General features: G+C 46.0%; 1 protein-coding gene across 1 annotated transcript in view; it reads left to right on the top strand.

Annotated features, from left to right (window-relative positions):
* rspo2 (R-spondin 2) overlaps positions 1-15514 on the top strand; it is a 101721-nt gene extending 86207 nt beyond the window's left edge. Inside the window, exon 5 of the mRNA XM_072270347.1 lies at positions 15399-15514. Within this exon, the coding sequence (XP_072126448.1) occupies positions 15399-15514 (116 nt within the window). The remainder of the gene's footprint in view (positions 1-15398) is intronic.
* Positions 15515-27475: the final 11961 nt, after the last annotated feature.

Genomic DNA, 27475 nt, shown 5'->3' with positions numbered 1-27475 from the left:
ATAGCGAGAGGATTCGAGTACAGGAGCAGGGAGGTACTACTGCAGTTGTACAAGGCCTTGGTGAGACCACACCTGGAGTATTGTGTGCAGGTTTGGTCCCCTAATCTGAGGAAAGACATCCTTGCCATAGAGGGAGTACAAAGAAGGTTCACCAGTTTGATTCCTGGGATGGCAGGACTTTCATATGAAGAAAGACTGGATGAACTGGGCTTGTACTCGTTGGAATTTAGAAGATTGAGGGGGGATCTGATTGAAACGTATAAGATCCTAAAGGGATTGGACAGGCTAGATGCAGGAAGATTGTTCCCGATGTTGGGGAAGTCAAGAACGAGGGGCCACAGTTTGAGGATAGAGGGGAAGCCTTTTAGGACCGAAAAAACTTCTTCACACAGAGAGTGGTGAATCTGTGGAATTCTCTGCCACAGGAAACAGTTGAGGCCAGTTCATTGGCTATATTTAAGAGGGAGTTAGATATGGCCCTTGTGGCTACGGGGGGTCAGGGGGTATGGAGGGAAGGCTGGGGCGGGGTTCTGAGTTGGATGATCAGCCATGATCATAATAAATGGCGGTGCAGGCTTGAAGGGCCGAATGGCCTACTCCTGCACCTATTTTCTATGTTTCTATGTTTCTATGTTCTTTTAAGAGCCTCCTCAATAAGCACATGGAGTTTAGAAATATAGAGGGCTATGTGCTAGGGAAATTCTAGGCAGTCTCTAGAGCAGGTTAGATGGTCGGCACAACATTGTGGGCCGAAGGGCCTGTAATGTGCTGTAGATTTCTATGTCCTATTTTATGTGTTTCTGCTCGGTGGGAGTAGGGCATTCCCACCCCGAGCAACAACAGTCAGGGGCTGGGTGGAGCCGAGCAGAGCTGAGGACAGTGAAGCTGGCTGGTGGCTGCCCTTCCCATTCCTGCTCACTCTCCTGTCATGGTTGTATCTGTGATCCTCTCCCAAACAGTGTTCCTGTTCATTTCCAGCTTACTAACAGTTCTCACGGACGGAACCCTGTTGTAGCCTGTGTGGTTAAATCCGGGCGGTGCCGAGAAAGGCGAGAACATTTAGCTGGTCTGAGCAATGTTGTTGTGATTGATACTGTGCACTGGTGTCCCTCAACATCCATCATCATCCAGACAAATGATTTGAGTGAAGTGATTATGCTACGTGAGGAGAGTGCAGAGAGGCTTTCCGGTGATATCAACGTGTTAAAGGATTGGATAAGGATCTGGCTAATGGAATATAATGCTGGAAAATGCAAGATATTCGACAGGTGGAAAATATTTAAAACAGCAGAATACCATTAAACTGTGAGAGATTAAAAGGTGAGATGGTTCTCTGTGTCCCTATACACCAGTTACTGAAAGTTAGCAAGCAGGTACTGTGGGCAAAACACGAAGAATTCTGCAGATGCTGGAAATTCAAGCACCACACGTCAAAGTTGCTGGTGAACGCAGCAGGCCAGGCAGCATCTCTAGGAAGAGGTACAGTCGATGTTTCGGGCCGAGACCCTTCGTCCTTCCCAAGAAGGGTTGAATGCAAGGCAACCGGGCAAGTTTTTTCTGGAGTCAAGCAGTCACTTGATCAGCAGTGAGGAAGAAGGCAGCTGCTGCAGTGTGGTTACTGGTGCGCAGTCTGAGATTGGGTCATGCACTCGTATAAGGTTCTAGTTTGTGGAAGAGGAGATTGGGCAATGAGAGTGAGTTTGTACTCTGTGCCTTTGGCACAATGAAATATTGTCCTGTCCCATAAGATTGCTGGTAATCAACAGGGTGAGAGTTAAGATGAGCTGGGAGGTCCTAAGCTAATGTGTAAACGAGGAGGCCACACCAGAAACACACAGGAGAGTGAAAGGTTCAGGATTTTCAGGTCTTGGCCTTCACGTACATCTTGTCATCTTGTCTCTGGCAGTCAAAGGCTGCGCTGCCAAAAGGTGCTGGTGGAAATGGGCATTGATTTGCAGCAGTGTCAGGGGCTGTGTGTGTGTGTGTGTGTGGTGGGACATTTTACTAAAGGATCTCAGTCTTTATGAGGTGTAAAGACAGGGTGAATCCAGTTTTTCTCTGCCTCAGGTTGGGTGAGATGAGAACTAAGTCACAGGTTTAGTCTGATGTTGGACTATTTAAGAGGAATCTGTGAGGGAACTCAGAGGATGGTGTGAGTGTGAAACCAACTGCCAGCAGAAAGGTAGATGTGGGTTCAGTTGTAGAGAATTTAGAACTTGTAGAGAGAACATTTAAGAGAAATTTGGATGGGGACCGTGGGTGAGAGAGGTATGGGGGCTATGATCCAGGTTCAGGTAGAAAACCAGGCCAGCATGGGTTAGATGAGCTGAAAGCCTGTTTCTGTGCTGTGTAACACTATAACTCAGGATGATTTGTTTAGGGATCATTCCCCTCTGCACCAAGTTAAGGGGTCAACAATGTTCAGAGCCCACAGTGCTGGTTGGGCCTGGTTACGGAGGCAAAGGTTGCACCACCTCCCTCTTAGCCTGTCCAATAGGAAGCTTGCTGAAGGTGGGATCAGATACTGCAACGAGGTAGATGGAGAGGAGGGTCTGAGCCATGACTTGGCTTTTGTGGACCCCTGTGGGAATGGACTTGCAGTGGGTCTGTCTGTGTTTGACAAGATGAAGAAAGGCAATGTACAGCAGTCACTACTGCTCCTTATAGTCTTCATCGACTTCTTATGCCATGAAAATCATATTTCTAGTATCTCTTAAGGAATGGAATTAGCTCAATCATCTTGCCAGGTCTCAGTCTACAGAATTGAGTTCCTCAGTGCAACACCAGGAAGTGCCAGAGGTGCTGAGACTGGCAGATTACTTCGGACGTTCCTCTGATAGCTCCCTCCGACTCTCCGTGCCCAGCTGTGCAACGCCTGAGTAGGGGTGGCACAGTAGCGTAGTGGTTAGCACAGTGCTTACGGTACAGGCGACCCGGGTTCAATTCCCACTGCAGCCTATGAGGAGTTTCTACATTCTCCCTGTGACCGTGTGGGTTTCCTCCGGGTGCTCTGGTTTCCTCCCACAGCCCAAAGATGGACTGGTTAGTAGGTTAACAGGTTTGTTGTAAATTGTCCTGTGATTAGGCTAGGATTAAATCAGGGGATTGCTAGGCGTCATGGCTTGAAGGATCGGAGGGGCCTACTCCGCCCTGTATCTCAATAAATAGATACATATGGTACAGTGAAAGTGAGGTTGTGGTGGATGTTGTACTATGATTGTTACTGAAAGAGGCAGCCGCCACCATCTGATTGACAGTGCGCAGTCTGAGCTTGAGTTGTGCATTAGTGTACATCTCTAATTGTTTTAGTGCTCAATGATACCAGCCGGGGTTTCCAGGTCATTTTATGACTGGGGCAGTGTTACTCCTGACAGATGTGATTTGAGCTGCTCCTGACTGCACTGGCGTTTCTGTCAGTAGGCACACAGTGTAAGCTCTGACCCTAGTCTCCAGCCTGTCTACTTCATTTGTTTCTGGTACAACTCCTTGTGGACTGTCTGAAAGATATTACCAAACATTTTCTGTTGGATACATCCACCTGCAGAGTGTAGACAGACTAAACTCAGGGTTTTGCACTTTTAATGGAAATTCTAACAAACTTTTCAATCCACATTACTGCATTCATTTTTCATTTGATCCAGTTCATTAATAATTCATTTTGGTACCCTTAGCTCCCACGTTGCTCCATACATGATAAGACTGTCAGATTTTTCAAGCCCCTTACACTTCCACCGATTCTGTAACACCTCTGGCCCCTACAGCCTGCATTATCTCCATAACCTTTCTCGCCCCTACCCCTCTCACTATCTCTGTAACCCACTCTGGCCCCTAAATCTCCTCTGACTCTCTATCTCCATCCAGCCCTTACACCCCTCCCTATGTCTGTAACCCCTCCGGTCCTTACACAAACCTTGATTCTATAACCTACTCTGGGACCCTACACCTCCCCCTAACTCTGTAATCTCTTCTGGGCCTTAACCCTTTCCTGCTTTTGTAAACCTCTCTGGGCTCTAGCGCCACTGTCCCCAAGAGAGTAGATGCAATCTCATTTTAGAATCTCAGTCAAAAGGACAGTGTGACACTCCCTCAATACTGCTCCTCGCAAAGTACAGGGCTCCCTCAACAACTGCTCCCAAGTAGGACACTCCTTCAGTGCTGCCTCTCTCACTGTGTGACATGCCTTCAGTTTCTCAGGGACCATCCCCTGTCCGCTGAGCCTTCTCGCCTGAGATCAGCAGCACATGTACTGAAAGTCTCCAGGAGCTGTGGGCACATTTGTGGTCTAAGCATCTCTTGCAAGTTGTTACTTGGTGGGCAAAGTGTTTGAAAAATTGAGAATCTGGAGAGGAGCAGGTGGAGGGGGGTTTGGAGCAACACTCACAACACGCTGGAGGAACTCAGCAGGTCGGGCAGCATCTGTGGAAAAGATCGGTCGACGTTTCGGGCCGGGACCCTTCGTCAGGACTGTAGGGGGAAGGGGCAGAGGCCCTGTAAAGAAGGTGGGGGGAGGGTGGGAAGGAGAAGGCTGGTAGGTTCCAGGAGAAAAACCAGTAAGGGGAAAGATAAAGGGGTGGGGGAGGGGAGGCAGGGAGGGGATAGGCAGGAAAGGTGAAGGGAGGGTTGGATCGCGACAGGGAGGGGTTATTGGGTTATTTGGGAGGGGAGATGGGATGAGAACAGATAGGGATATTGAGAGAGAGGAGGGGAAGATAGGAATGTTGGATTGTTGAAGAAGGGAGGAGAAGGGTCCGGGTTGGATTACTGAGGGAGGGAAAAGGTGGAGGGTGTTGATGAGTTGAGGAGGAGAGGGAAGTTGGAGTGTTGGATTGGTGAGGAAGGGAGGGGAAGATGGAGAGTGCTGGATTGTCGATGGGGGAAGAGGATGGGTGTGTTGGGCTTTTGAAGGGGGGGAAAGAGAAGGAGGAGGTGTTGGATTGGTGGGGGGGGGGAGGAGGAGAGAGGGATTGTTGGATTATGGAGGATGAGAAATGTTGACCTGATTATGTATATCTGGTGATTTAAGCCTTTAGTTACACAGTTGGGCAGTCGATTGAGGTAAAGATTGGCGATGGATGTTTGGTGGGGCTGAGTCAGATCCTTCAGTTCTATGACCCACTTCTGGGTTGATCTTCCTACTGCTTTGTCTGAGGTTCTGAGGAGAAATCTTTAGGGACTGGTGGGATGAACTTGGGAGAGGACAAATTCAGCAGAAGATACAATCAAAAGGCTGCAGATGCTGGACACTGAAATGTATTTTCTGCTTTTGTTCCAATCGAACAGAGCTGGTTAGAGTGAGTTACAAACTTATCTCTATGTCTTGTAGCCATGAACCTAGTGTATTACTAATTCTTGAATGCCTCTATATTTTACATTCCCCGTCCCCTGCTGTGATTATTGGCTTCGTTTTTTTCTCAGATGTAGTGTTCTTTCATATTCTGGCAGACTCATCTGTGTCCTCTTTCCCTTTTGGTCTATCACTTTCTCTGTCTTACTCTTCACTCTCTCTCTCTTTCTCTCACTGTTGCTTTTTTCCCCTCTGACCCATCTTTTTCCCTGACTTTGTCAGTTCTTTCTTTCGTCCTCCATTCCCCTCCCTCCCTCTCCCTCTCTCTCTCTCACTTGCCTCTTTCCCTCTCTTCCCCCCCCCCACCGCACCAATCCTTTTCCTGTCAACAGGTTCCATCTCTGCTTTCACTTATGAACCCTGTTGTGATGTCAAGATCTGACAAACCCATGGTGAGGCCCAGTCCGCCTACCTCTCTCTAATGTAGGGCACTCCACGCCAAGTGAGAAGAGCTTACACTTCCATATATGGGTCTGATCTGCAAAATTCCAAATCACATGATGAAACTGCAGAAACTCAAAGAGAGTAAGAATAAATCTGCAAGGCGACCGATAACTTTTTCACGGAGCACTTGGGTTTGTAATAGTAGAATGTGCAAACATTCCTACAGCTATAGAGCCCTGCTCTTTGCTCAGAAGATACACCTATTTTTTTTCCCTTGCTGGCGTATGTGAGCTATGACTCAAATCGAAAAGCAGGGATTGTATTACCCTTTCAAATATCCACTTGGCTCATATCCTTCTTGCAGTGTGTGCCACTAAAAGAACATCCGGGAGGGGGAAGGAGTATTGGAATTGCAGCTTGTTCCTTCTGAGGATCGTGTCAGCCCTAGGATTGTTTTCTGGTTAGGCAGAGATTGGATTCCAGGAGCAGTGAGCATCTTTGTTAGCCTCTCCTACTCCTGCCCGTTCAGACTCTCTTGCTTTTTTAAAGTTTGACTCCTTGACATTTGAACAGTTAACCTTTAGAGTAGTAACCTGCAACCTTCTCCCATCCACCGACAGCTTGTGTTCCAGGCTGTTCCATTACAAATCTTTGGACGTCGTTTTAAATAAATACTGAATATTAGAAAAACAGCACAAAAAGGAGATGCTGAGAGTTTGAACACGTGACCCTGAATCAATCTGGAGTGTATCAGGAACACAGTCTTTAGTACAGTTGTGCTGGGTTTTTTTCTTTTGTCTACAAAGTGCTTCAGATATAAAACAGTCCAAATGGATTTCACATCCAGATTTATTCAGACTGAGGTAAATTCCAGGTCTTGCGTGTACAGAGGTAGCATAAAGCTCTGGATGCCCACTGTGGATTTTGTTTGTGGGCAGATTTTCTGATTCTTCATTCATCCTGGGCTGTAATTTGGGCCCACGCCGGCAACCGATTCCGGGCAAATCTGCCTTTAACTCTTCACATTGAGCTTTTACATCTGTTGTCATTTTAAGCAAGGATGTGCTACATCTCATTCTAAATGTTTATTAAGCCAGTATCTGGGCCCAGTGTTTATTCCTGAAACTGATAGTGACTGTCTTTATTCTCTGTCTGTGAAGGATAACATTTATCATCCAAGTTTATTCAAGTTGCGTAATCTTTCTGGTGCAGGTGTACTCATTCTGTTAAAGGTATAATCCTTCTGGTGAAGGTGTGGTCATTTTGGTGAAGGTGTAATCCTTTATGTGAAAATGTGGTCCTTCTGGGGTGAAGGTGTAATCATTCTGGTGAAGGTGTGCTCCTTCTGGTGAAGGTGTGTGCCTTTTGGTGAAGGTGAGGTCCTTTTGGTGAAGGTGAAGTCCTTTTGGTGAAGGTGTGTGCCTTTTGGTGAAGGTGAGGTCCTTTTGGTGAAGGTGAAGTCCTTTTGGTGAAGGTGTGTGCCTTTTGGTGAAGGTGAGGTCCTTTTGGTGAAGGTGTGTGCCTTTTGGTGAAGGTGTGTGCCTTTTGGTGAAGGTATAATCTTTCAGGTGAAGATGTGGTTTTTCTGGTGAAGGTGTAATCCTTCTGGTGAAAGTTTAGTCTGTCTGGTGATGGTCTCCCACAGAGCAGATGGGAGGGAGTACCAGGGTTTGGAACCAGTGAGGATGAAGGACAAATTATATATTTCTAAGTCAGGAAGTTCGTATCCTGGAGGGGAACTGTAACTGCTGCCATAGAAGTCACAGGTTTTAGTCGGTGCTGTCAGAGTAGCCTGCGTGCGTAACAGCACTGCAGCCACTCTACACAGACAATAGATGCACTTTGAAAAGAGGTTGATTGGCTGCAAACCACTTTGACGAGGTATGAGGCCATTAAAAGAACAGAAGGTGTCTTTCTGCCTAATGATGCTTCTGTTTGTTCTCTCCAGCTCTCACGTGACCTCAGGGTTGACTTTGGGAGTTACCACTGCACAGACAGTCATGCTTGTGGTCCTGAGTAACAGTGTCACGCTGCTGTCACAGTAGTACTGAGGTCGGGGATGGCATTAAACAGGAAATTAGAAATGTGTGCAATAAAAGAACAGCAGTTATAATGGGTGACTTCAATCTACATGTAGATTGGGTGAACCAAATTGGTAAGGGTGCTGAGGAAGAAGATTTCTTGGAATGTATGCGGGATGGTTTTCTGAACCAACATGTCGAGGAGCCAACTAGAGAGCAGGCTATTCTGGGCTGGGTTTTGAGCAATGAGGAAGGGTTAATTAGCAATCTTGTCGTGAGAGGCCCCTTGGGTAAGAGTGACCATAATATGGTGGAATTCTTCATTAAGATGGAGAGTGACATAGTTAATTCAGAAACAAAGGTTCTGAAATTAAAGAAGGGTAACTTTGAAGGTTTGAGACGTGAATGAGCTAAGATAGACTGGCAAATGATACTTAAAGGATTGACGGTGGATATGCAATGGCAAGCATTTAAAGATCGCATGGATGAACTACAACAATTGTTCATCCCAGTTTGGCAAAAGAATAAACCAGGGAAGGTAGTGCACCCGTGGCTGACAAGGGAAATTAGGGATAGTATCAATTCCAAAGAAGAAACATACAAATTAGCCAGAAAAGGCGGCTCACCTGAGGACTGGAAGAAATTCAGAGTCCAGCAGAGGAGGACAAAGGGCTTAATTAGGAAAGGGAAAAAAGATTATGAGAGAAAACTGGCAGAGAACATAAAAACTGACTGTAAAAGCTTTTATAGATACATGAAAAGAAAAAGATTGGTTAAGACAAATGTAGGTCCCGTAGTCAGAAACAGGTGAATTGATCATGGGGAACAAGGACATGGCAGACCAATTGAATAACTACTTTGGTTCTGTCTTCACTAAGGAGGACATAAATAATCTTCTGGAAATAGTAGGGGACAGAGGGTCTAGTGAGATGGAGGAACTGAGGGAAATACATGTTAGTAGGGAAGTGGTGTTAGGTAAATTGAAGGGATTAAAGGCAGATAAATCCCCAGGGCCAGATGGTCTGCATCCCAGAGTGCTTAAGGAAGTAGCCCGAGAAACAGTGGATGCATTAGTGATAATTTTTCAAAACTCTTTAGATTCTGGACTAGTTCCTAAGGATTGGAGGGTGGCTAATGTAACCCTGCTTTTTAAAAAAAGAGGGAGAGAGAAACCGAGGAATTATAGACTGGTTAGCCTAACATTGGTGTTGGGGAAAATGCTAGAGTCAGTTATCAAAAATGTGATAACAGCACATTTGGAAAGCGGTGAAATCATCGGACAAAGTCAGCATGGATTTGTGAAGGGAAAATCATGTCTGACGAATCTCATAGGATTTTTTGAGGATGTAACTAGTAGAGTGGATGGGGAGAACCAGTGGATGTGGTATACTTGGATTTTCAAAAGGCTTTTGATAAGGTCCCACACAGGAGATTAGTGTGCAAACTTAAAGCACACGGTATTTGGGGTATGGTATTGATGTGAATAGAGAATTGGTTGGCAGGCAGGAAGCAAAGAGTGGGAATAAACGGGACCTTTTCAGAATGGCAGGCAGTGACTAGTGGGGTACCGCAAGGCTCAGTGCTGGGACCCCAGTTGTTTACAATATATATTAATGACTTAGATGAGGGAATTAAATGCAGCATCTCCAAGTTTGCGGATGACACGAAGCTGGGCAGCAGTGTTAGCTGTGAGGAGGATGCTAAGAGGCTGCAGGGTGACTTGGATAGATTAGGTGAGTGGGCACATTCATGGCAGATGCAATTTAATGTGGATAAATGTGAGGTTATCCACTTTGGTGGCAAAAACAGGAAAACAGATTATTATCTGAATGGTGGCCGATTAGGAAAAGGGGAGGTGCAACGAGACCTGGGTGTCATTATACACCAGTCATTGAAAGTGAGCATGCAGGTACAGCAGGTGGTGAAAAAGGCGAATGGTATGCTGGTATTCATTGCAAGAAGATTCGAGTACAGGAGCAGGGAGGTACTACTGCAGATGTACAAGGCCTTGGTGAGACCACACCTGGAATATTGTGTGCAGTTTTGGTCCCCTAATCTGAGGAAAGACATTCTTGCCATAGAGGGAGTACAAAGAAGGTTCACCAGATTGATTTCTGGGATGGCAGGACTTTCATATAATGAAAGACTGGATCGGCTAGGCTTATACTCACTGGAATTTAGAAGATTGAGGGGGGATCTTATTGAAACGTATAAAATCCTACAGGGGTTGGACAGGCTAGATGCAGGAAGATTGTTCCCGATGTTGGGGAAGTCCAGAACAAAGGGTCACAGTTTGAGGATAAAGGGGAAGCCTTTTAGGACCGAGATGAGGAAAAACTTCTTCACACAAAGAGTGGTGAATCTGTGGAATTCTCTGCCATGGGAAACAGTTGAGGCCAGTTCATTGGCTATATCTAAGAGGGAGTTACATATGGCCCTTGTGGCTAAAGGGATCGGGGGTATGGAGAGAAGGCAGCTACAGGGTTCTGAGTTGGATGATCAGCCATGATCATACTGAATGTCGCTGCAGGCTCGAAGGGCCGAATGGCCTACTCCTGCACCTATTTTCTATGTTTCTAAGAGAGCTGGGTGGACAAAACTCAATTCTCTTTCTCTAACTGGTGACCACCTTTATCCCAGCCAACCATGGGGGAAGTATAGTCATGAATACTTAAGAACTAGGAACAGGAGTAGTCCATTCAAGTTGTCAAGCCTGCCCCACCATTCTCCTGTACTACCCCCATATCCCCACATTCCCTTAACATTCAGAAATCTATCCAGCAATCTTGAATGAACTCAGTGACTGTCTCTGCAGCGTGGGGGAGAGAGTTCTGAAGAGTCACCATGCATTGAGGGGAGATATTTCTCGTCCTCTTCTTCTTCACCCAACAGATTCTGAGATTCCATCCCCTGAAGGCTGCGGAAGATGAGTTGATTTGAAACAGGATTGATGCCCAGATGTTGATGGCTATGGAGATCGAGCCGAAAGCAGCTGATCCCTTCGTCTGAGACCGATACTGCTGTGAGACTCCTCAGCCAGGGGACACAACCTCCCCACACCTGGCCCGTGTCAAGCTTATGCACACTGAGGAGGTGTTGTCTCCATCAGTTATCCATTGACAGGGGCTGGAATGCTGCACCTTCCCAATGATTGTCAGCACAGACCTGACTCCAGGTGCTCACGTAGTGTGGGACCGGCCCAACCCTGGACCACACTTAGACACATCAGCAAACTCTTCAGAAGCACACCAAGCAGAATGGTCTAGCAGTCTGCAATGCTAGTAACTTGAAGACTTTAAACACTAAGATTTCCACCTCACCGTGGAATATCCAACTGATGAAGTGAACAAGTTTGATAGGCTTTTTCCATTGAGAATTGGGGAGATTGAAACAAGAGGACATGAGTTGAGAATTAAAGGGCAAAAGTTTAGGGGTAACATGAGGGGGAACTTCTTTACTCAGACAGTGGTAGCTGTGTGGAATGAGCTTCCAGCAGAAGTGGTTGAGGCAGATTCGATGTTGACGTTTAAAGTTAAATTGGATAGATATATGGACAGGAAAAGAATGGAGGGTTATGGGCTGAGTGCAGGTCGGTGGGACTAGGTGAGAGTATGAGTTCGGCACGGACTAGAAGGGCCGAGATGGCCTGTTTCTGTGCTGTAATTGTTATATGGTTATATGATACCAACCTGTAAATAGGACGTAGAAATGAAGCTGACTGAACCTCTGACTGATTTTATCTTAATTTTTGAACAAAGCATTCATAGTTTACTATCTGCTTTCAGTAACCTCAAGGCCTGGTTTCAGCAGAATGCTGAGCACCAAGCGGAGCCTCACAATCTTCACCTATGTGAATGTCATGAATTCGGGACAGGTCAGTGATTGGAGCCCACAGACTCCACGCTGCCTGGAGTGGAGGAAGCAAATACTGCACTGCTGACACAGACCACTCAGCCCCTCTGGCACTGGTGCTCCTGCCCCATAAAATCTCTTCCCACCTGTTTTCCATCCTTCCCCCCCATTACCCGCTGTCCAGCTCCCCTCCTCTTCCCTCCCTCCCTTTGGAGTCAGTTCCATGCTTCCGAGGAAAGGAGGTCTCAATCTTCATCTTTCAACATGGGAATTAACACCTTCCTAACTGGATCAGGTCACACCAACCAGTTCAGCATTCCTGCAGGGAGTCATCCATACATCTTCACCTGAGTGTATAGCACACCCGGAAATCCCAGGATCCTGACTGAAAATGAGCAGAAACGAGAGAAGATCTGCAGATGCTGGAAATCCCAGCAACACACACAAAATGCTGGAGGAACTCAACAGACCAGGCAGCAACTATAGAAAAGAATACAGTCGATGTTTTGGGCCAAAACCCGAGTCCTGCCAAAGGACTTTGACACGAAACATCGACTGTACTTTTCTCCATAGATGCTGCCTGGCCTGCTGAGGTTTTCCAGCATTTTGTGTGTGTTGCTCTGAAAATTAGCAGTATCATTTCCCCAAAACAAGCATAATCACAGCAGGCAGGACTCCCCACGGTGACCTGAGATCACATACATGTGTATGTATTTATGTGTATGTGCACATGGATGTTTGTGAGAGTGTGTGTGTGTGTGTGTGTGTGTATATGCGTGCATATCTCTTCGTGTGCATGTGTGTGTGCGTGTGCATGTGTGTGTGCGCGCGCATATCTCTTCGTGTGCATGTGTGTGTGTATGTGTCTCAGGATGTGCCATATGTATGTGTGTCTGTGTTGAGCTTGTATGTAAATTCATCTGAGTGTGCACAAGTGCACATCAATGAGTGTATCTGAGAGTATGTTCTCACAAAAGTCTGTGTATCTGCATATCTGTTTGTATACACTAGTGTGTGTGCCTGTGATGTGTGTCTGGGAGTATATGTGTATGTGAATGTGTGAGTGAGCATGTCTGACTGTATGTATCAGTGTGTGTATGTGTCTTTACTGAAGTGTCAGTGAGTTGTGTGTGTGTGTATATGGGGGGGGTGGAACAGAAGTAGGTGTGGATTACGTATAAGCAAAGCACAAACCAATGGAGGAATTCACCAGTCAACACACACAAAATGCTGGAGGAACTTGGCAGGCCAGGCAGTATCTAGGAAGAGAGTACCGTTGACGTTTCGGGCTAAAACCCTTCGGCAGGACTGGAGAAAAAAATGCTGAGGAGTAGATTTAAAAGGTGGGGGAGGGAAGAGAGAAACACAAGGTGATGGGTGAAATCTGAAGGGGGAGGATGAAGTAAGGAGCATAGAAGCTGATTGGTGAAAGAGACAGAAGGCCATGAAAGAAAGAAAAGGGGGGAGGAGCACCAGAGAGAGGGGCAATGGGCAGGCAAGGAGATAAGGTGAGAGAGAGAAAAGGGGAAATGGTGGAGGAGAGGGAGGCTGGGGGGCATTAGCGGTAGTTTGAAAATCAATGTTCATGCCATCAGGTTGGAGGCTACCCAAACGAAATAAAGGTGTTGTTCCTCCAACCTAAGTGTGGCTTCATCACGACAATGGACAAGTAAAGGTCATCTCTCTTGAAGTGTGGGAGACGGAGGGTAAACATACAGGGCTTTATAAAATCATGAGGGTGACACTGTACGTACAGTGAATGTACACTGTCTTATTCTCAGGGAAGGAAATTAAAAACTAGAGTGCATAGGTGTGAGGTGAGAGGGGATAGATTTTGGAATTCTTGCCGAGTGGAATTAGCTGTGCATGATATGAACAAAGAATATAGGACCCTTTTCTGACAATGATCCTCCTGGAATTTTAGGGTCCAAATTCCAGCAGGATCATTGTCAGAAAAGGGACCTCAGGGGGAACTTCTTCATGCAGAGGATGATGGTTATAAGGAATGAATTACCAGAGGAAGTGGTTAGGCAGGTACAATGACAACATTTGAAAGATATTTTGACAGATAGGAGGGATTTAGAGGGATATGGACCAAACGTGGCAAATGGAACTAGCTTGGTGGAAGCCATAGTTGACATGGGCAAGTTGGGTCAAAGGCCTTGTCTCCTTGCTGTATTTGCTTATGTGATTCTAAAATCAAAGAAGTCATTTGATATGGAGGCTGTCAGTACTCTGGGTACTGATCCCCAATTAGCTGAGCCTGTACCTTGGCTAATTACTGTGGAATGATGGAAGGTTGCTTTGCCCATTAACAATGGGACTACACGAGGTCCTATCATTTTTACCTTGGTCCCCACTCCCTGTATGAGAGGACTGTAAAGTTCCGTAGCATTTGCAGGGATCGTCAGCCTTACACCATGGCTCCATCTATTTACAAATCCCTTTAATGGACCTTCAGTGTCTCACAATCTCCCTTAAACTTTAAGTATCATGTACTACTGCAGGAGGTGAGCTAGCAAGTGGTACTAGAGGCAGCCAAGCACACAAGAACACATGGCACAGGAGCAGGAGAAAGCCACTGAGTCCTAATATGTGCTGCCATCTATAAGACCATGGTTGTTATGATATTGCCCTCAATTCCACTTTCCTGCCTTTTACCCACACTCTCGGCCTATCTCGAGCTTGAATATATTCAGTGTCTGTCTCTTCAGCCCTCTGTTGCAAAGATACTCTGAGGGAAGAAATCCCTCTTCATCTGGTCCAGAAACTTTGCCTCCTAGGCCTGGATCTCTGCAACCACACCCCCAAAGCAAAACTCCCAGCTTTCACACCAGCCTCAATCCCACGGTTGTAGAGTGGAAGCAAGTCATCTCTGGCTTTGCCTAAGACGACGCAATGCTCTGGCCCTGGGGGCCTGGCGTATTTCAATGAAATCACCTTTCAGGTTTCTCAGAAAACTAGAGTTCAGGCAGGTTCACCATGAAAGAACCTCTTGGTTGCAGGTGAATTTGTACAGAATAACTGGAGAAGTGAGGGGCATGTGGGAAGTGCTGGCGAGACCAGGCAGTATGCAGCAATCTAGCCTTAATCAACCAAGATTCACAAGCTCAGAGCTGGGAGGCCACACTACACTAATTAGACCAATGGCCAGAGCATTGTGTCTTATTAGGCAGGATGGGGATGATTTGCTTCCCATTCTGCAGGTTCTGAGGTGACTGAGGCTAGTGTGGGGATCACAGATGGGCAAGAGGTGGTTGATAAGGTGGGGGTGTAGCTTGTGATGTGGGGTGCTCCTTTTACCACTGTGTGGGGTTTCTGTCTGCTCTGAATCAGGACTGAGGTTGTCACTACCACCCCAAATCTTTTCCACTTTGAATTGTTCTGGGCTAGATATTCCCAGGATCAGTGGGGATGTTGCATTTCTTCAAGGAGTCTTTGAGAACATCCTTGAAGTTTTGCCTCTTGTCTGCCTCTAAGTTCTGGCTGTGGCGGCAGTCTCCTTTATGGCCAGAACACAGAAGAGGGTCCCAGGATTTTCTGATGTTAAATGAACAGCAATATATTTCCCAGGAAAGTTGGAGGGGTGGTGGTGTTCCCTTGATACTGGTTGGTGGAGAGTGCATCTTTTCATTGGAAGACTCCACAGTCTGAATCTTTCCAGGCTTCAAGAGGCAGTTTCTGTCAGAAGCCCCAGTTTCCTTAGGGTAAAGAGGGATGGGATTAGGCAGATGAACAAATGCCTCATGTCTGCAGAGACGAGAACCCTGACTAACTGTCGTTCTTTCCTTTGGCAGAGAAAAAACAGAGAGCAAAAGTGAAGGGAGCAGACAAGAAGAAGAAGAAGAGAGCTCGTGCTAAGGAACGCAAGCAATTTGTGGCGCTGCAAACCACAGGGAGCACTGACCTATAAAAAAGACAAGCCATTTAATCTACAACATACATCAAGCTGCTCGTCCTTCCTACACTCCTGCAGTTGTGCTGCTTTTGACAATATTAGTGGCAGAAATGAAAGAAAGAGGAAAAGTCCATCAAAAATTTTATTTATACATCAGGCGTTTGCTGTTCCCTGTTTGACCTGTAAAGAACAAGCTTGGTGTGGCAAAGACTCTTACAAAAGCCACTGAAAGTTTGCATTAAGATAATTTAAAACATGCAAGGTTAGCCCCTGCTTGTAGAGTTGCCCAGAGTTGGAGAACAAGATGTGTCTATTTAAATGCAGGAAGACTTTTGAACACAGGACAAGGACTGTTCATTACATGGAGTCTGCATTTTCCGTTTGTCCTACATCCCAGGAAGACCCCATATGTGTACAAGCACTGCCAAGCTGCAATGTTATGCAGGGTTTGCCACAGGTCCTAGGGACATCACCTACATAAAACGCTTTAAAGGCTATAACTGTATAATCAAAGCAATGACTGTCTCCTTGTTGCTTGACTGGTGTGTACACAGTGCTGAGTCTATCCATAATAAACTTATTCACTGTGTTTATATGTATGTATATATATAGATATATAGATATATATATATATAGATAGCTATGTATTTGTATGTGTGTGTATGTGTATATATATGTGTGTAATTTTATATATACACACACTTACACTTTAATTGTTGGCCATCTGCTTCATAGTACCTGGTACTATTTCTCTGATAACTGTATTTTGGGGTGTCCAGTGGTGTGTGTGGAGAGATGTGTATCTGTTGACATCTAATTCCTGCTCTAACCCCAAGATGGTCTTTGGATCTTCAGTAAACTGGTAAATTAGTCTACTATTGTCACATGTACTGAGGTAAAGGGAAGAACTTGTGTACCCTTCATACAGATCAATTCATTACAACAGTAATGAGGTGGTACAAGATAGAGCATGAACAGAATGCAGAATAAAGTGTTACAGTTACAGACAAATTGCAGTGCAGGTAGAAAATAAAGCACCAGGTCATGATGAGGTAGACTATGAGGTCAAAAGTCCATCTTAATGTACTAGGGGACTGATGAATAATTCTATAACAGCAGGATAAAAACTGTCCTTGAGCCTGGTGGTACATGCTTTCAGGTTTAGTATCCTCTGCTCAATGAGATGAGAGAGAAGAGAGAAGAGAGAATATCTGGGTTGGTGGAGTCTTTGATAATTTTGGCTGCATTATGAGGCAGCGAGAAATGTAGACAGAGTACACGGAGAGGAGGCTGTTTTCCGGAATTCGCTGGACTGTGTCCACCACTATCTCCAGTTTTTTTTATGGTCTCAGGAAGAAGAATTACCATACCAAGAGCTGCTGCATTCAGATAGGATGCTTTCTGTGGTGCACCGATAAAAACTGGTGAGGACCAAAGGCAACATGCCAAACTTCTTAAGCCTCCAGAGGAAGTAGAGGCGTTGGTGAGCTTTCTTGGTCTAAATGCTAGAAGTACTCAGTGGTCAGTCAGAGACAGAGTTCTGATGAAAGGTTATTAACAAAGAACATAGAACAATACAGCACAGTAGAGGCCCTTTGGCACGCACTATTGTGCCAACCTTTTAACATAATCGAAGATCAAGATAACCCTTCTGCCCTACATTGCTCTCCAGTTCTCTATCATCCATCTAAGAGATCCTTAAATGTCCCTAATGTATCTGCCTCCACAAGCACCACTGGCAGGATGTTACCACTCACTGTGTAAGGAACTTACCTCTGTGACCCTGCCTGTACTTCCCTCTAATCACCTTAAAATTATGTCTGCTTGTATCAGCCATTTTTGCCCTGGGAGGAAGTCTCTGGCTATCTACTCTATCTATGTCGCTGATCATCTTGTACCCTTCTAGTGAGTCACTGCTTATCCTCCTTTGCTCCAGAGAGAAAAGCCCAAGCTCGCTCAACCTATGTTCATAAGACATACTCTCTAATCCAGGCAGCATTCTGGTAAATCTCCTCTGCATTCTCTCTACAACTTCCTCATCCTTCCTAAAGGATGAGGCATCTAGGACTGAACACAATATTCCACACCTGTCCTGACCAGAGTTTTATAGAGCTGCAACATTACCGTATGGTTTTTAATCTCAATCCCCCGACTAATGAAGGCCAACGCATCATACACCTTCTTAACCAACTATTATCTTGCGCAACAACTTTATAGGATCTATGGATGGGGATCCCAAGATCCACCTGTTCCTCCAAGCTGTCAAGAATCCTGCCATTAATCCTGTATTCTGCTTTCAAATTCAACCTTCAACTTTTCCGGGTTGAACTCTATATGCCGCTTTGCAGCCCAGCTCTGCGTCTTGTCTGCTGCAACCTACAACCACCCTGTACACTATCCACAACTCCAGCAACTTCTGAGTCATCTGCAAACTTACTAATAGCCCTTCCACTTCTTCATCCAAGTCATTTATAAAAATCACAATGACAGGGGTCCTGGAAGATATCCCTGTGGGAGCACCTTTGGTCACTGACCTCCAGACAGAATACACTCCATCTACGATCAGCCTCTGCCTTCTCTGGGCAAGCCAATTCTGTATCCACACAGCCAGGTTTCCCCGGATCCCATACCTCCTGACTTTCAGAATAGGGGGACACCTTCTCAAACACCTTACACCACATCCACGTTGATCTACCTTCATCAACGTGCTGCCTTCATCCTCAAAGAATTGAATCAGGCTTCTGGGGTATGACAGGCCTTTTTGCTTCTGGAATACTTGCAGAGTGGGATTGAGCATGGGTTGAGAATGACCGGGGTTCAAATCCCAGCAGGTTCATTATTGGAAAACTCAGGTGTGGTGGACTTGCAGAAGGAGGAGAACGGATTCCTTAGGACAGTAACACAACTGAGAGGTCACTGTCAGCCAGAGGGAGGGCTAAGGTGGGCTTTGTATTCTAGTACTGGAAGGCTACGGAGTTGGACGAGGCTATCAAAGGGTCCAAGGAAGCTGTCCCCATGCAAAACTTAGAGCCATAAGTATAAGGGGCTCACCAATTAACCCCGTGAGGAATTCAGATGAAGGAGAGGGTGGAATTGGAGGGGCTGGCATAGAGTGGAATCACCAGCATAGAGCAGAGGGGACAAGCGGCCTGTAAAGCTGTATCAGCAATTATGGGGTTAACGCAACATCTCTGATTGGACTCTGCAGGTTTGTTTCGCAAACTGAAGGGATGGCAAAGCAGGCTGCTTATAAATAACCATTTACCAGTCCATAGAGCAAGATTGGACCCTACACCTCCAGCCACACAGTTGGTGTCTGCTCTGAGATTCAGTGCTTGCTTATATCAAAATATTCAGAGGCATGAAAGTATGCTCATGAGCCAGTTTCTGTGTTGGACGGAGACTACAGTCACTGATTGGTTTCTATGTGCTGTAACCTAGCTGTATTTTTCTTAGGTGGACTAAAGCTTTAATCTGGATCCCTCACCCACATCCAGAGCCCTGTTGCACTGTCCCACACCTTCCACCCAAAGCTCTCACCCAACTCCACCCATTACCCACCCAGCTTTAAGGTCAGGGATAGCTAGGTGAGCAGTTACTTATAGAAACTGAGTTTTATTAAAAACGTCACCCTCCCACTCTGACCTTGCCCAAGTGTTCAAGCCAAGTTTATTGTAATGTGTACGTGTATGGTGAAGTACAGGTACACAATGAAAAACTTACTTGTAGCAGAATTACAGGCAGGTATGTTGAGACAACACGCTGAATATAAATGATGCATGAATTATAGTGAAGATAGAGAAGGAAAAATACACTGTGCAAGCACAGGATATTAACACAAGAAACAAAGGCACTATTCAAGACAAGTCCATGGTAGCGCAAGAGCTGCTCCATAGCGTTCCATTGCTGAGATAGGGTTAGGATTGTGCAGGCCGATTCAAGAATCTGATGGCTGTGGAGAAAGCAGCTGCTCCTGAACCTGGTTCCTGAAAGTGGGACAAAAGGCTCCGGTACGTCCTACCTGCTGGTAGCAGCGAGAAGATGGCATGATCCAGGTGATCAGGATTGTTGCTGATGGATGCTGCCTTCTTGGGGCAGCACCTCCTGTAGACGCTGTCAGTGGTGGGGAAGTCTGTGCCTTCGATGAGCTAGGTGAAGCCCACTACTCTCTACAGCCTCTTGCCTTCCTGTGTTTTGGCAAGCTGTACCAGGCCACCAGTCAGGATATGTTCAACGGTGTAGAGGTAGAAGTTTCTTTGAGTATTTGGTGATGTGCTAAATCCCCTTAAGCTTATAATAAAGTAGAGGCACTGGCATGCCTTCTTAATGATTGTATTTATGTGCTGGGACCAGGACAATTTAACTGAGTTCAACAGCTTCCGGCATTTACTTCTCCCACTCTGTCTCTTGTTTCATTACTTACCTACCATTGCATTTCTCTGTAAAGTCATAGAAAAGTACAACACAGGAACAGACCCTTCGGCCCATCTAGTCTGTGCCGAACCATTTAAACTGCCTATTCCCATTGACCTACACCAGGACTATAGCACTACAATCCATGTACCTGTCCAAACTTCTCTTAAATATTGAAACCAAGCTCACATGCACACTCTCTCAACACTCTGAGTGATGAAGTTTCCCCTCATGTTCCCCTTAAACTTTTCACCTTTCACCCTTAACCCATGACATATAGTCGTAGTTTCACACAACCTCAGTGGAAAAAGCCTGCTTGCATTTACCCTATCTATACTCCTCATAATTCTATATATCTTTATCAAATCTCCTCTCAATCTTCTACATTCCAAGGAATAAAGTCATAGCCTGTTTATTCTTTCTATATAACTCGGGTTCTCTACAGCCAGCAACATCCTTGTAAATTTTCTCTGTATTCTTTCAATCTTATTTATATTTTTCCTATGGGTAGGTAACCAAAACTGCACAAAATACTCCATATTAGGCCTCTCCAACGTCTATACAATTTCAACATAACACCCCAACTTTTGTACTCAATACTTTGATTTATGAAGGCCAATGTACTAAAAGCATTCTTTATGACCTTTTCGACCTGTGGGCAATTTTCAATGAATTATGCACCTGTATTCCCGGACCCCTTTGTTCTACCACACTCCCCAGTGCCCTACTATTCACTGTGTAAGACCTGACCTGGTTGGTCCTACCAAAGCGTAACACTTCACACTTCTCTGCAATAAATTCCATCTGTCATTTTTCAGCCTATTTTTCCAGCTGGCCCAGATTCCACTGCAAGCCACGATAGCCTTCCTCGTAGCCCACTACACCACCAATCTTGTTGTCATCCACAAATTTGCCAATCCATTTAACCACATTATCACCCAGATAGTTGATATAGATGACAAACAACAACAGACCCAACACCGATCCCTGTGGCACTCCACTAGTCACAATCTTTCAGTCAGAGAGGCAACCATCTACTACCACTCTCTGGTTTCTCCCACAAAGCCAATGTCTAATCCAATTTACTACCTCACCCTGAATACTGAACAACTAAACTTTCTTGGCCAATCTCCCTTGTGGGATTTTGTCAAAGGTCTTGCTGAAGTCCATTTAGCCAACATCCACTACAGTCTTCATCAACTTTCCTGGTAACTTAGGTTGAAAAAATCTATAAATTGGTTCGATATGACATACCATGCTGACTATCCTTAACCAGTCTATGTCTATTCAAATACTCAGTCCCTTAGAATACCTTCCAATAGCTTTCCCACTAGTGATATCACGCTCATCGGCCTATAACTTCCTGGTTTATTTTTAGAGACTTTTTTAATACAGCGGAACAACATTGGTTATCCTCCAATTGTCTGGTACTTCACATGTTGCTAAGGATCAGGGCCCCAACAATTTCTGCACTTGCTTCCAACAGGGTTCAAGGGAACACCTTGTCAGGCCCTGGGGATTTATCCACCATAGTTTGCCTCAAGGCAGCAAACACCTTCTCCTCTGTAATCTGTATAGGCTCTCTGAAGTTGACGCCATTTCCCCTCACTTCTATTAACTCCGTGTAAATACAGATGCAAACAATTAATTTAAGATCTCCCCTATCTTTTTTGATAGGGGAGATCTTAAATTAATTGCTTGCATTTGCATACATGGATTACTGTTCTGGTCCAATTTTGTCCCTTGTAATCCATTTGCTCTTAACATATGTGTAGGATTCTTATCGTACCTTAAGTTTCTCTTTCACCTTGTCTGCTAAGGCAACTTCATGCCTTCTTTTAACCCTCCTGATTTCTTTCTTAAGTGTCCTCTTGGATTTCTTACACTCCATAAGCACCTCAATTGTTCCTACCTGGCTATGCCTGCAATACACTTCCTTTTATTTCTTAATCAGGGCATCAATGTCTCTTGAAAACCAAGGTTCCTTAAACCTGTTATCTTTACCTTTTATTCTGACAGGCACATACAAGGTTTGTACTCTCAAAATTTCACTTTTGAAGGCCTCCCACTTACCAAGTACGCCCTTGCCAGAAAGCTGCCTGTCCCAATCCATGCTCGCCAGATCCTTTCTGATACCATTGTATCTGGTCTTTCTCCGATTTAGAATCTCAACCCATGGACCAGACCTATTTATTTGCATATTTACTTTGAAACTAATGGCATTGTGATGACTGGATGCAAAGTGTTCCCCTACACAAACTTCTGTCACCTGCCCTGTCTCATTCCTTAGTAGCAGTTTAAGTATCGCACACTCTCTTGCTGGGACTTTATGGACTGATTAAGAAAACTTTCCTGAACACATTCAGCAAGTTCTATCCCATCTAGTCCTTTTACAGTATGACAGTCCCAGTCTATATGTGGGAAGCTAAAATCACCTACTATACCAACCTTATGTTTCTTGCATCAGTCTACGATCTCCCTCAAGCTGTTGGGTGGTCTGTAATATAGCCCCATTAGTAGAGGCACTGTCGTGACATTTTCCTTGACTGGTAATGCCAACCCTCCTCCCATAATCTCTCCCACTCTGTCTCATCTACAACAATGGAACCATGAAATACTGAGCTGCCAGTTCTGCCCCTTCTGCAACCATTTCACTTATAGCTACAATATCATAACCCCAGCTTTTGATCCATGCTCTGAGCTCATCTGCCTTTCCTACAGTACTTTTTGCAGCTCAGGACATTAGCCGCACCATGCTCAACCTTTGGATTCCTGACTTCGAGATTTTAACAATATCAGTCCCCACAACCTCTCCACTATCTGTTCTATTCCCCTGCAAATCTAGTTTAAACCCCCCCATCACCCCATGCAGCACTAGCAAACCTTCCCACTATCCTTCCCTTTTCACACAATCTTCCTATACAGACCTCTCTTCCATCCCTTTCTTCTCTCTCTTTTCTCTGCATCGTAACATCTGTTTATTCTATTTTCCCCAGACAGAGAGAAGGTCATTTACTTCAAACATCGACTGTGTTTTCCTCCTCTGATGCTGCTGCCCTACTGAGTGTTCCCAGCATTCTCTACTATAACGAGACAACAAAAGATAACCACAGAGTGGGCAACATCTGGTAAAGGGAAGGCGGATGATCATTCTTGATAGAGTTGATAGCAACAGAAATTAAAAACACGAGGACTCTGTTAATAGATCTGACCTTCAACGGGCAGAGGAGAGAGAACATGAAGAGATTAGTTGACAGAAGTGCAAACTCCCTATCCCACCATCTTAGTGATGCTGTGATGGAGCGTCTGTTCTAAGCTTGGTCTGACCATGCTCACTGTTTACAGTGTGGTTCACTCTTTGCTTAAACCTCTTCATAGCTATGGAGCGTCACTCCATGACTGCATTGATTTACACTTCTTTTTAAAGGTTTTCGCCCATTTCTCTTTATGTTAAAGTTTTTAATCGACTTTTTAAACCTATTGCCCAATTTAATGTTTTAACATCCTGAAGCTATTGCTCAAAAGAAAACAGAATGATTCAGTGTTAGGTGTGGATAAATATATGGAGAGAGTTCACCACCTTCTTGTAGATGGTAAAAAGACCTTGGGCTGTCAGGACGTGAGTCAGTCGACATTTAATACCTAGCCTCTGACCAGTTCTCATGGCCATGGTACTTGCATGACTGGTCCAGGTCAATCTCTAGGCAATGGTGGCTACCTGCAAGTTGGTGGCGAGAGATTGTGCTGTGGTAATGCCATTGAATGCTGTAGATAAGCAACCCAAATCTGTGTGTCAAGTTACAGTCGCATTACAAAAGTGCCAGACAATGACCATCTCCGCTGGCACCCTAGTGATGAGAGTGTTACTTGCCACTTAGCAGTCTTTGCTATGTGCGGCATGGGCTTTTTCATTTGCAATAAAACGTTGTGCAACCATCAGTGAACATCCCCATATCTGACCTTATGACAGGAGGAGGGGTGTTGAAGTGGCTGAAAATGCCCCAAAGAACTCTGGCCAACCACTAGAGTGATCTCCTATTGACACCCAGTAATTTCAGGCTTGCAGGGGCTCCATATGGACAAACGATCACAACTGATGTCACTGTAAGCTCAGCTCTGCATTTCCACTTACCCTTTTCCTTCCCAGCAATCTGTCCACCTCCATCTTAATAATATTCTGCAGAGCATGCACGCACGCACACCTCGACACATTCATTGCCACGCAGACACAAGTACACACTCGGACACAAACACACGGGTACACTCATTTCCATTTGTGCATTAATAATGAAATGTTTTTAAAAACTCACCGAATGTACCTTGTGATTACTCATAGGCTGATTACATGGGTTAATTACGGAACGATAGATAACCTGTTTGTAGTTAATTCGAGACAGATTTGGCCAGATGGAGCAAGGAAGCAAGCTGCCGGAAGAACTCAGTGGGTCAGGCGGCAACTGTCGAGCCAAGGGATGGTTAGCCGGCTGACTTCTTTCAGCAGTCTGTACTTTGCTCCAGATTCCAAAGTCTGCTGCCGCTTGTATCACTGCCGGCCAGATGAAGATTTGACATCCAGGACAAATAAATCTTGCCTCACTTTTGACTGTATATTGGTCCAGTTGCACTGAAACAGAAAGGGAATCCGGTGCTGGATAGTTTTAATGCTTGGAAGGTGAATGAGAAACCTAAATTGAAATTTAGTTTCCTTGATAGCCACAGAATTGAGGTCTGCCGCCTTTGCATTACACCGGGCAGGTCAAGGCCAGTAACAGGAACGAAACGTCACCCTGATCCTCGGAACTGCACACATTATGCATCAAGTGAGTGTGCCCAGTCTAGCTGTCAGACTGCCCCTCAATAAACAAGTTTTATTCCACACCCACGCTGAGTACTTAATCCAAACTGTCCACATGCAGAACCATTTCCTAGTGTGAAAATTATTAAAACGTGTGCATAATGCTGCGGTCTCACCATGAATAAAGTGAGATCTTGCTTATACATCAGACATACATGAAACATTCAACAATCTCCCCGCGGCCTCAAAGTAAGCCCACTGACCCAAACTCCAGTCCTCACACTAAACCACTGACCCACTGTCCCCACCCCCACCACAGCTCTGCGTCAATCCCATCTGTTTTCTTCAAGTGAAGAAGGAATTTTATTCCACTTTGATGAATATGACAAAAACTAATCTAATGTAATCTAAATTAATCTCACTGCCCTGGTCTCTCCCCACAGCACTCTTAACCCACTCCCGGTTTGCTTCTCCCAGCCTTTTACCAAGCCCAAACTAATCCCACTGCCTCACCCTCTCCTGACATCCCTATACCAGTGCCTAAACTAATTCCACGCCCAGTGCTCTCCCCACATTCCTGTATCAGTCCCCAAACTACTCCCGTTGCCCTGTTCTCTGCCCAGATCCCTGTATTAGAGTCGAACCTAATCGTATTGCCCTGCTCTCTTCCCACAGCCCTGTACAAACCCTGATCCCACTCCCTGCCCTCCCACCGTGTCAGTGAATTAATTCCATATTTACATCCATGCTGATACTGCACATCCACTGGAAGTGAAATCCTCCTGCACTGTGCTCCTCCTGGATGGCTCATCTCTGCTCCGCTTACTGATTCCTTTCCCATCTCTCCTGCCCGTCCTTTGGCTGCTGATAAACACCAGTGGTCTCAAAGAAATTCCTTCTCATCTCTGGATGTTAAAACCTGATCTCTTATTGAGAATTTGAAGGAAGCAGCAAGATGGTTATAGGCACTGTATAAGTAGGAAGGATGGAGGAGTTTAGAAGTTCTGATTTAAAGCCAGATGTTGGAGGTCAGAGATCTTTTCAGGAATGAGTCTGCCAACAGCCACACCTGCTCTGAGGGGTTGAAAATTCCCCGTCCACCAACCTCCCTGTGGCAGATGCATCTGGCCATGAGCACCACGGCCCCTCTTCATATAGAGGATATTCCCCAGTATGTTATGCCAAAACGGGGCAGAACCACGGCACATCTGGCATCCACTCAATACTGAGCATCCGTGAGATGCTGAGGTCCTTCATCAAAAGTGTTTGCCGCCCCAGTCGGTAACCTCACGGCCGACACACCGCCCTCGCCCACCGTCACTGTCAGACACGTAACCTTACGGCCGACACACCGCCCTCGCCCACCGTCACTGCCAGACTCGTAACCTCACGGCCGACACACCGCCCTCGCCCACCGTCACTGTCAGACTCGTAACCTCACGGCCGACACACCGCCCTCGCCCACCGTCACTGTCAGACTCGTAACCTCACGGCCGACACACCGCCCTCGCCCACCGTCACTGCCAGACTCGTAACCTCACGGCCGACACACCGCCCTCGCCCACCGTCACTGCCAGACTCGTAACCTCACGGCCGACACACCGCCCTCGCCCACCGTCACTGCCAGACTAGTAATCTCACGGCCGACACACCGTCACTGTCAGACTCGTAACCTCGTGGCCGACACACCGTCACTGTCAGACTCGTAACCTCACGGCCGACACACCGCCCTCGCCCACCGTCACTGCCAGACTAGTAATCTCACGGCCGACACACCGTCACTGTCAGACACGTAACCTCACGGCCGACACACCGTCACTGTCAGACTCGGGTCAATGGGCTGTGCAGGAGGGCAGGTAGGGAGCAGCCTCAGGTCTGTCCACCTGAAGCTGATGAGGTCCCCGCCCAGTGAAGCTGCAGTTGGACCCCACGCTGCTCAACATCACCTGCAGCGGGTGATAGACAGAGCTCAGTGACCTCACGGGGGATCGGATGCAAGCTCTGCAGTCTGCCTCATCTGGGTAACGGGTGGAGGGGGCTCCAGGGTCGACCCCTACCCTCAGTGAGGGTGGAGCAGCCTGAGAGTGCTGGGGACAAGACTGACCTATATATAACCACGTTCAGGGTGCTCAGTCTCTAACCCTCCTGAGATCTCACTGGCACAGAAACCGGTCTCCATTCACTCCATGACAGACAGCACGAGAGACAGTAAAGGCCAGGGCACCAGCCACACCCCAGTTGTGGTTCTGAACCAGCTGCACCTCCAGTCACAACACTGGTAACTACCTGACCACAGGTACATCCCAGGTACACCCCGTTTGCAGAAGGCAGCACAAACCAGCCCATCTCATCGTCACACAATCAACCCACTTTCAGTCAGCAGTACAGTGATAGAAGTTGTCATCTATACTGTCGTCATTTACTGTTTACTTACCAATAACTTCTCATCGACTTCAGAACTCAAGGAACACAATACAATCATGGCTGATCTGGAACACAATACAATCATGGCTGATCTGTGTTAACCTCAGTTCCACTTCTGTGCCAGCTTCCCAGCATCTGTCCTTTGATCTGTCGATATTTATCCATCGCCACCTTAAATACATCTCATGATCCAGCTTCCACCGCTCTCGGGTTTAGAGATTTCCAGAGGTTCACCATCCACTGCTCCCTCAGGCACAGATAAGCCGGATGGTAAGGCTTTTCCCAGAGCAGGGGAGTCCAAAACTAGGCGGCATAGGTTTAGGGTGAGAGAGAACAGGTCTAAA

Source organism: Mobula birostris, chromosome 1 (assembly GCF_030028105.1).
Source record: "Mobula birostris isolate sMobBir1 chromosome 1, sMobBir1.hap1, whole genome shotgun sequence".
Lineage (NCBI taxonomy): Eukaryota > Metazoa > Chordata > Chondrichthyes > Myliobatiformes > Myliobatidae > Mobula > Mobula birostris.
This window is presented reverse-complemented; position numbering and strand designations above follow the sequence as displayed.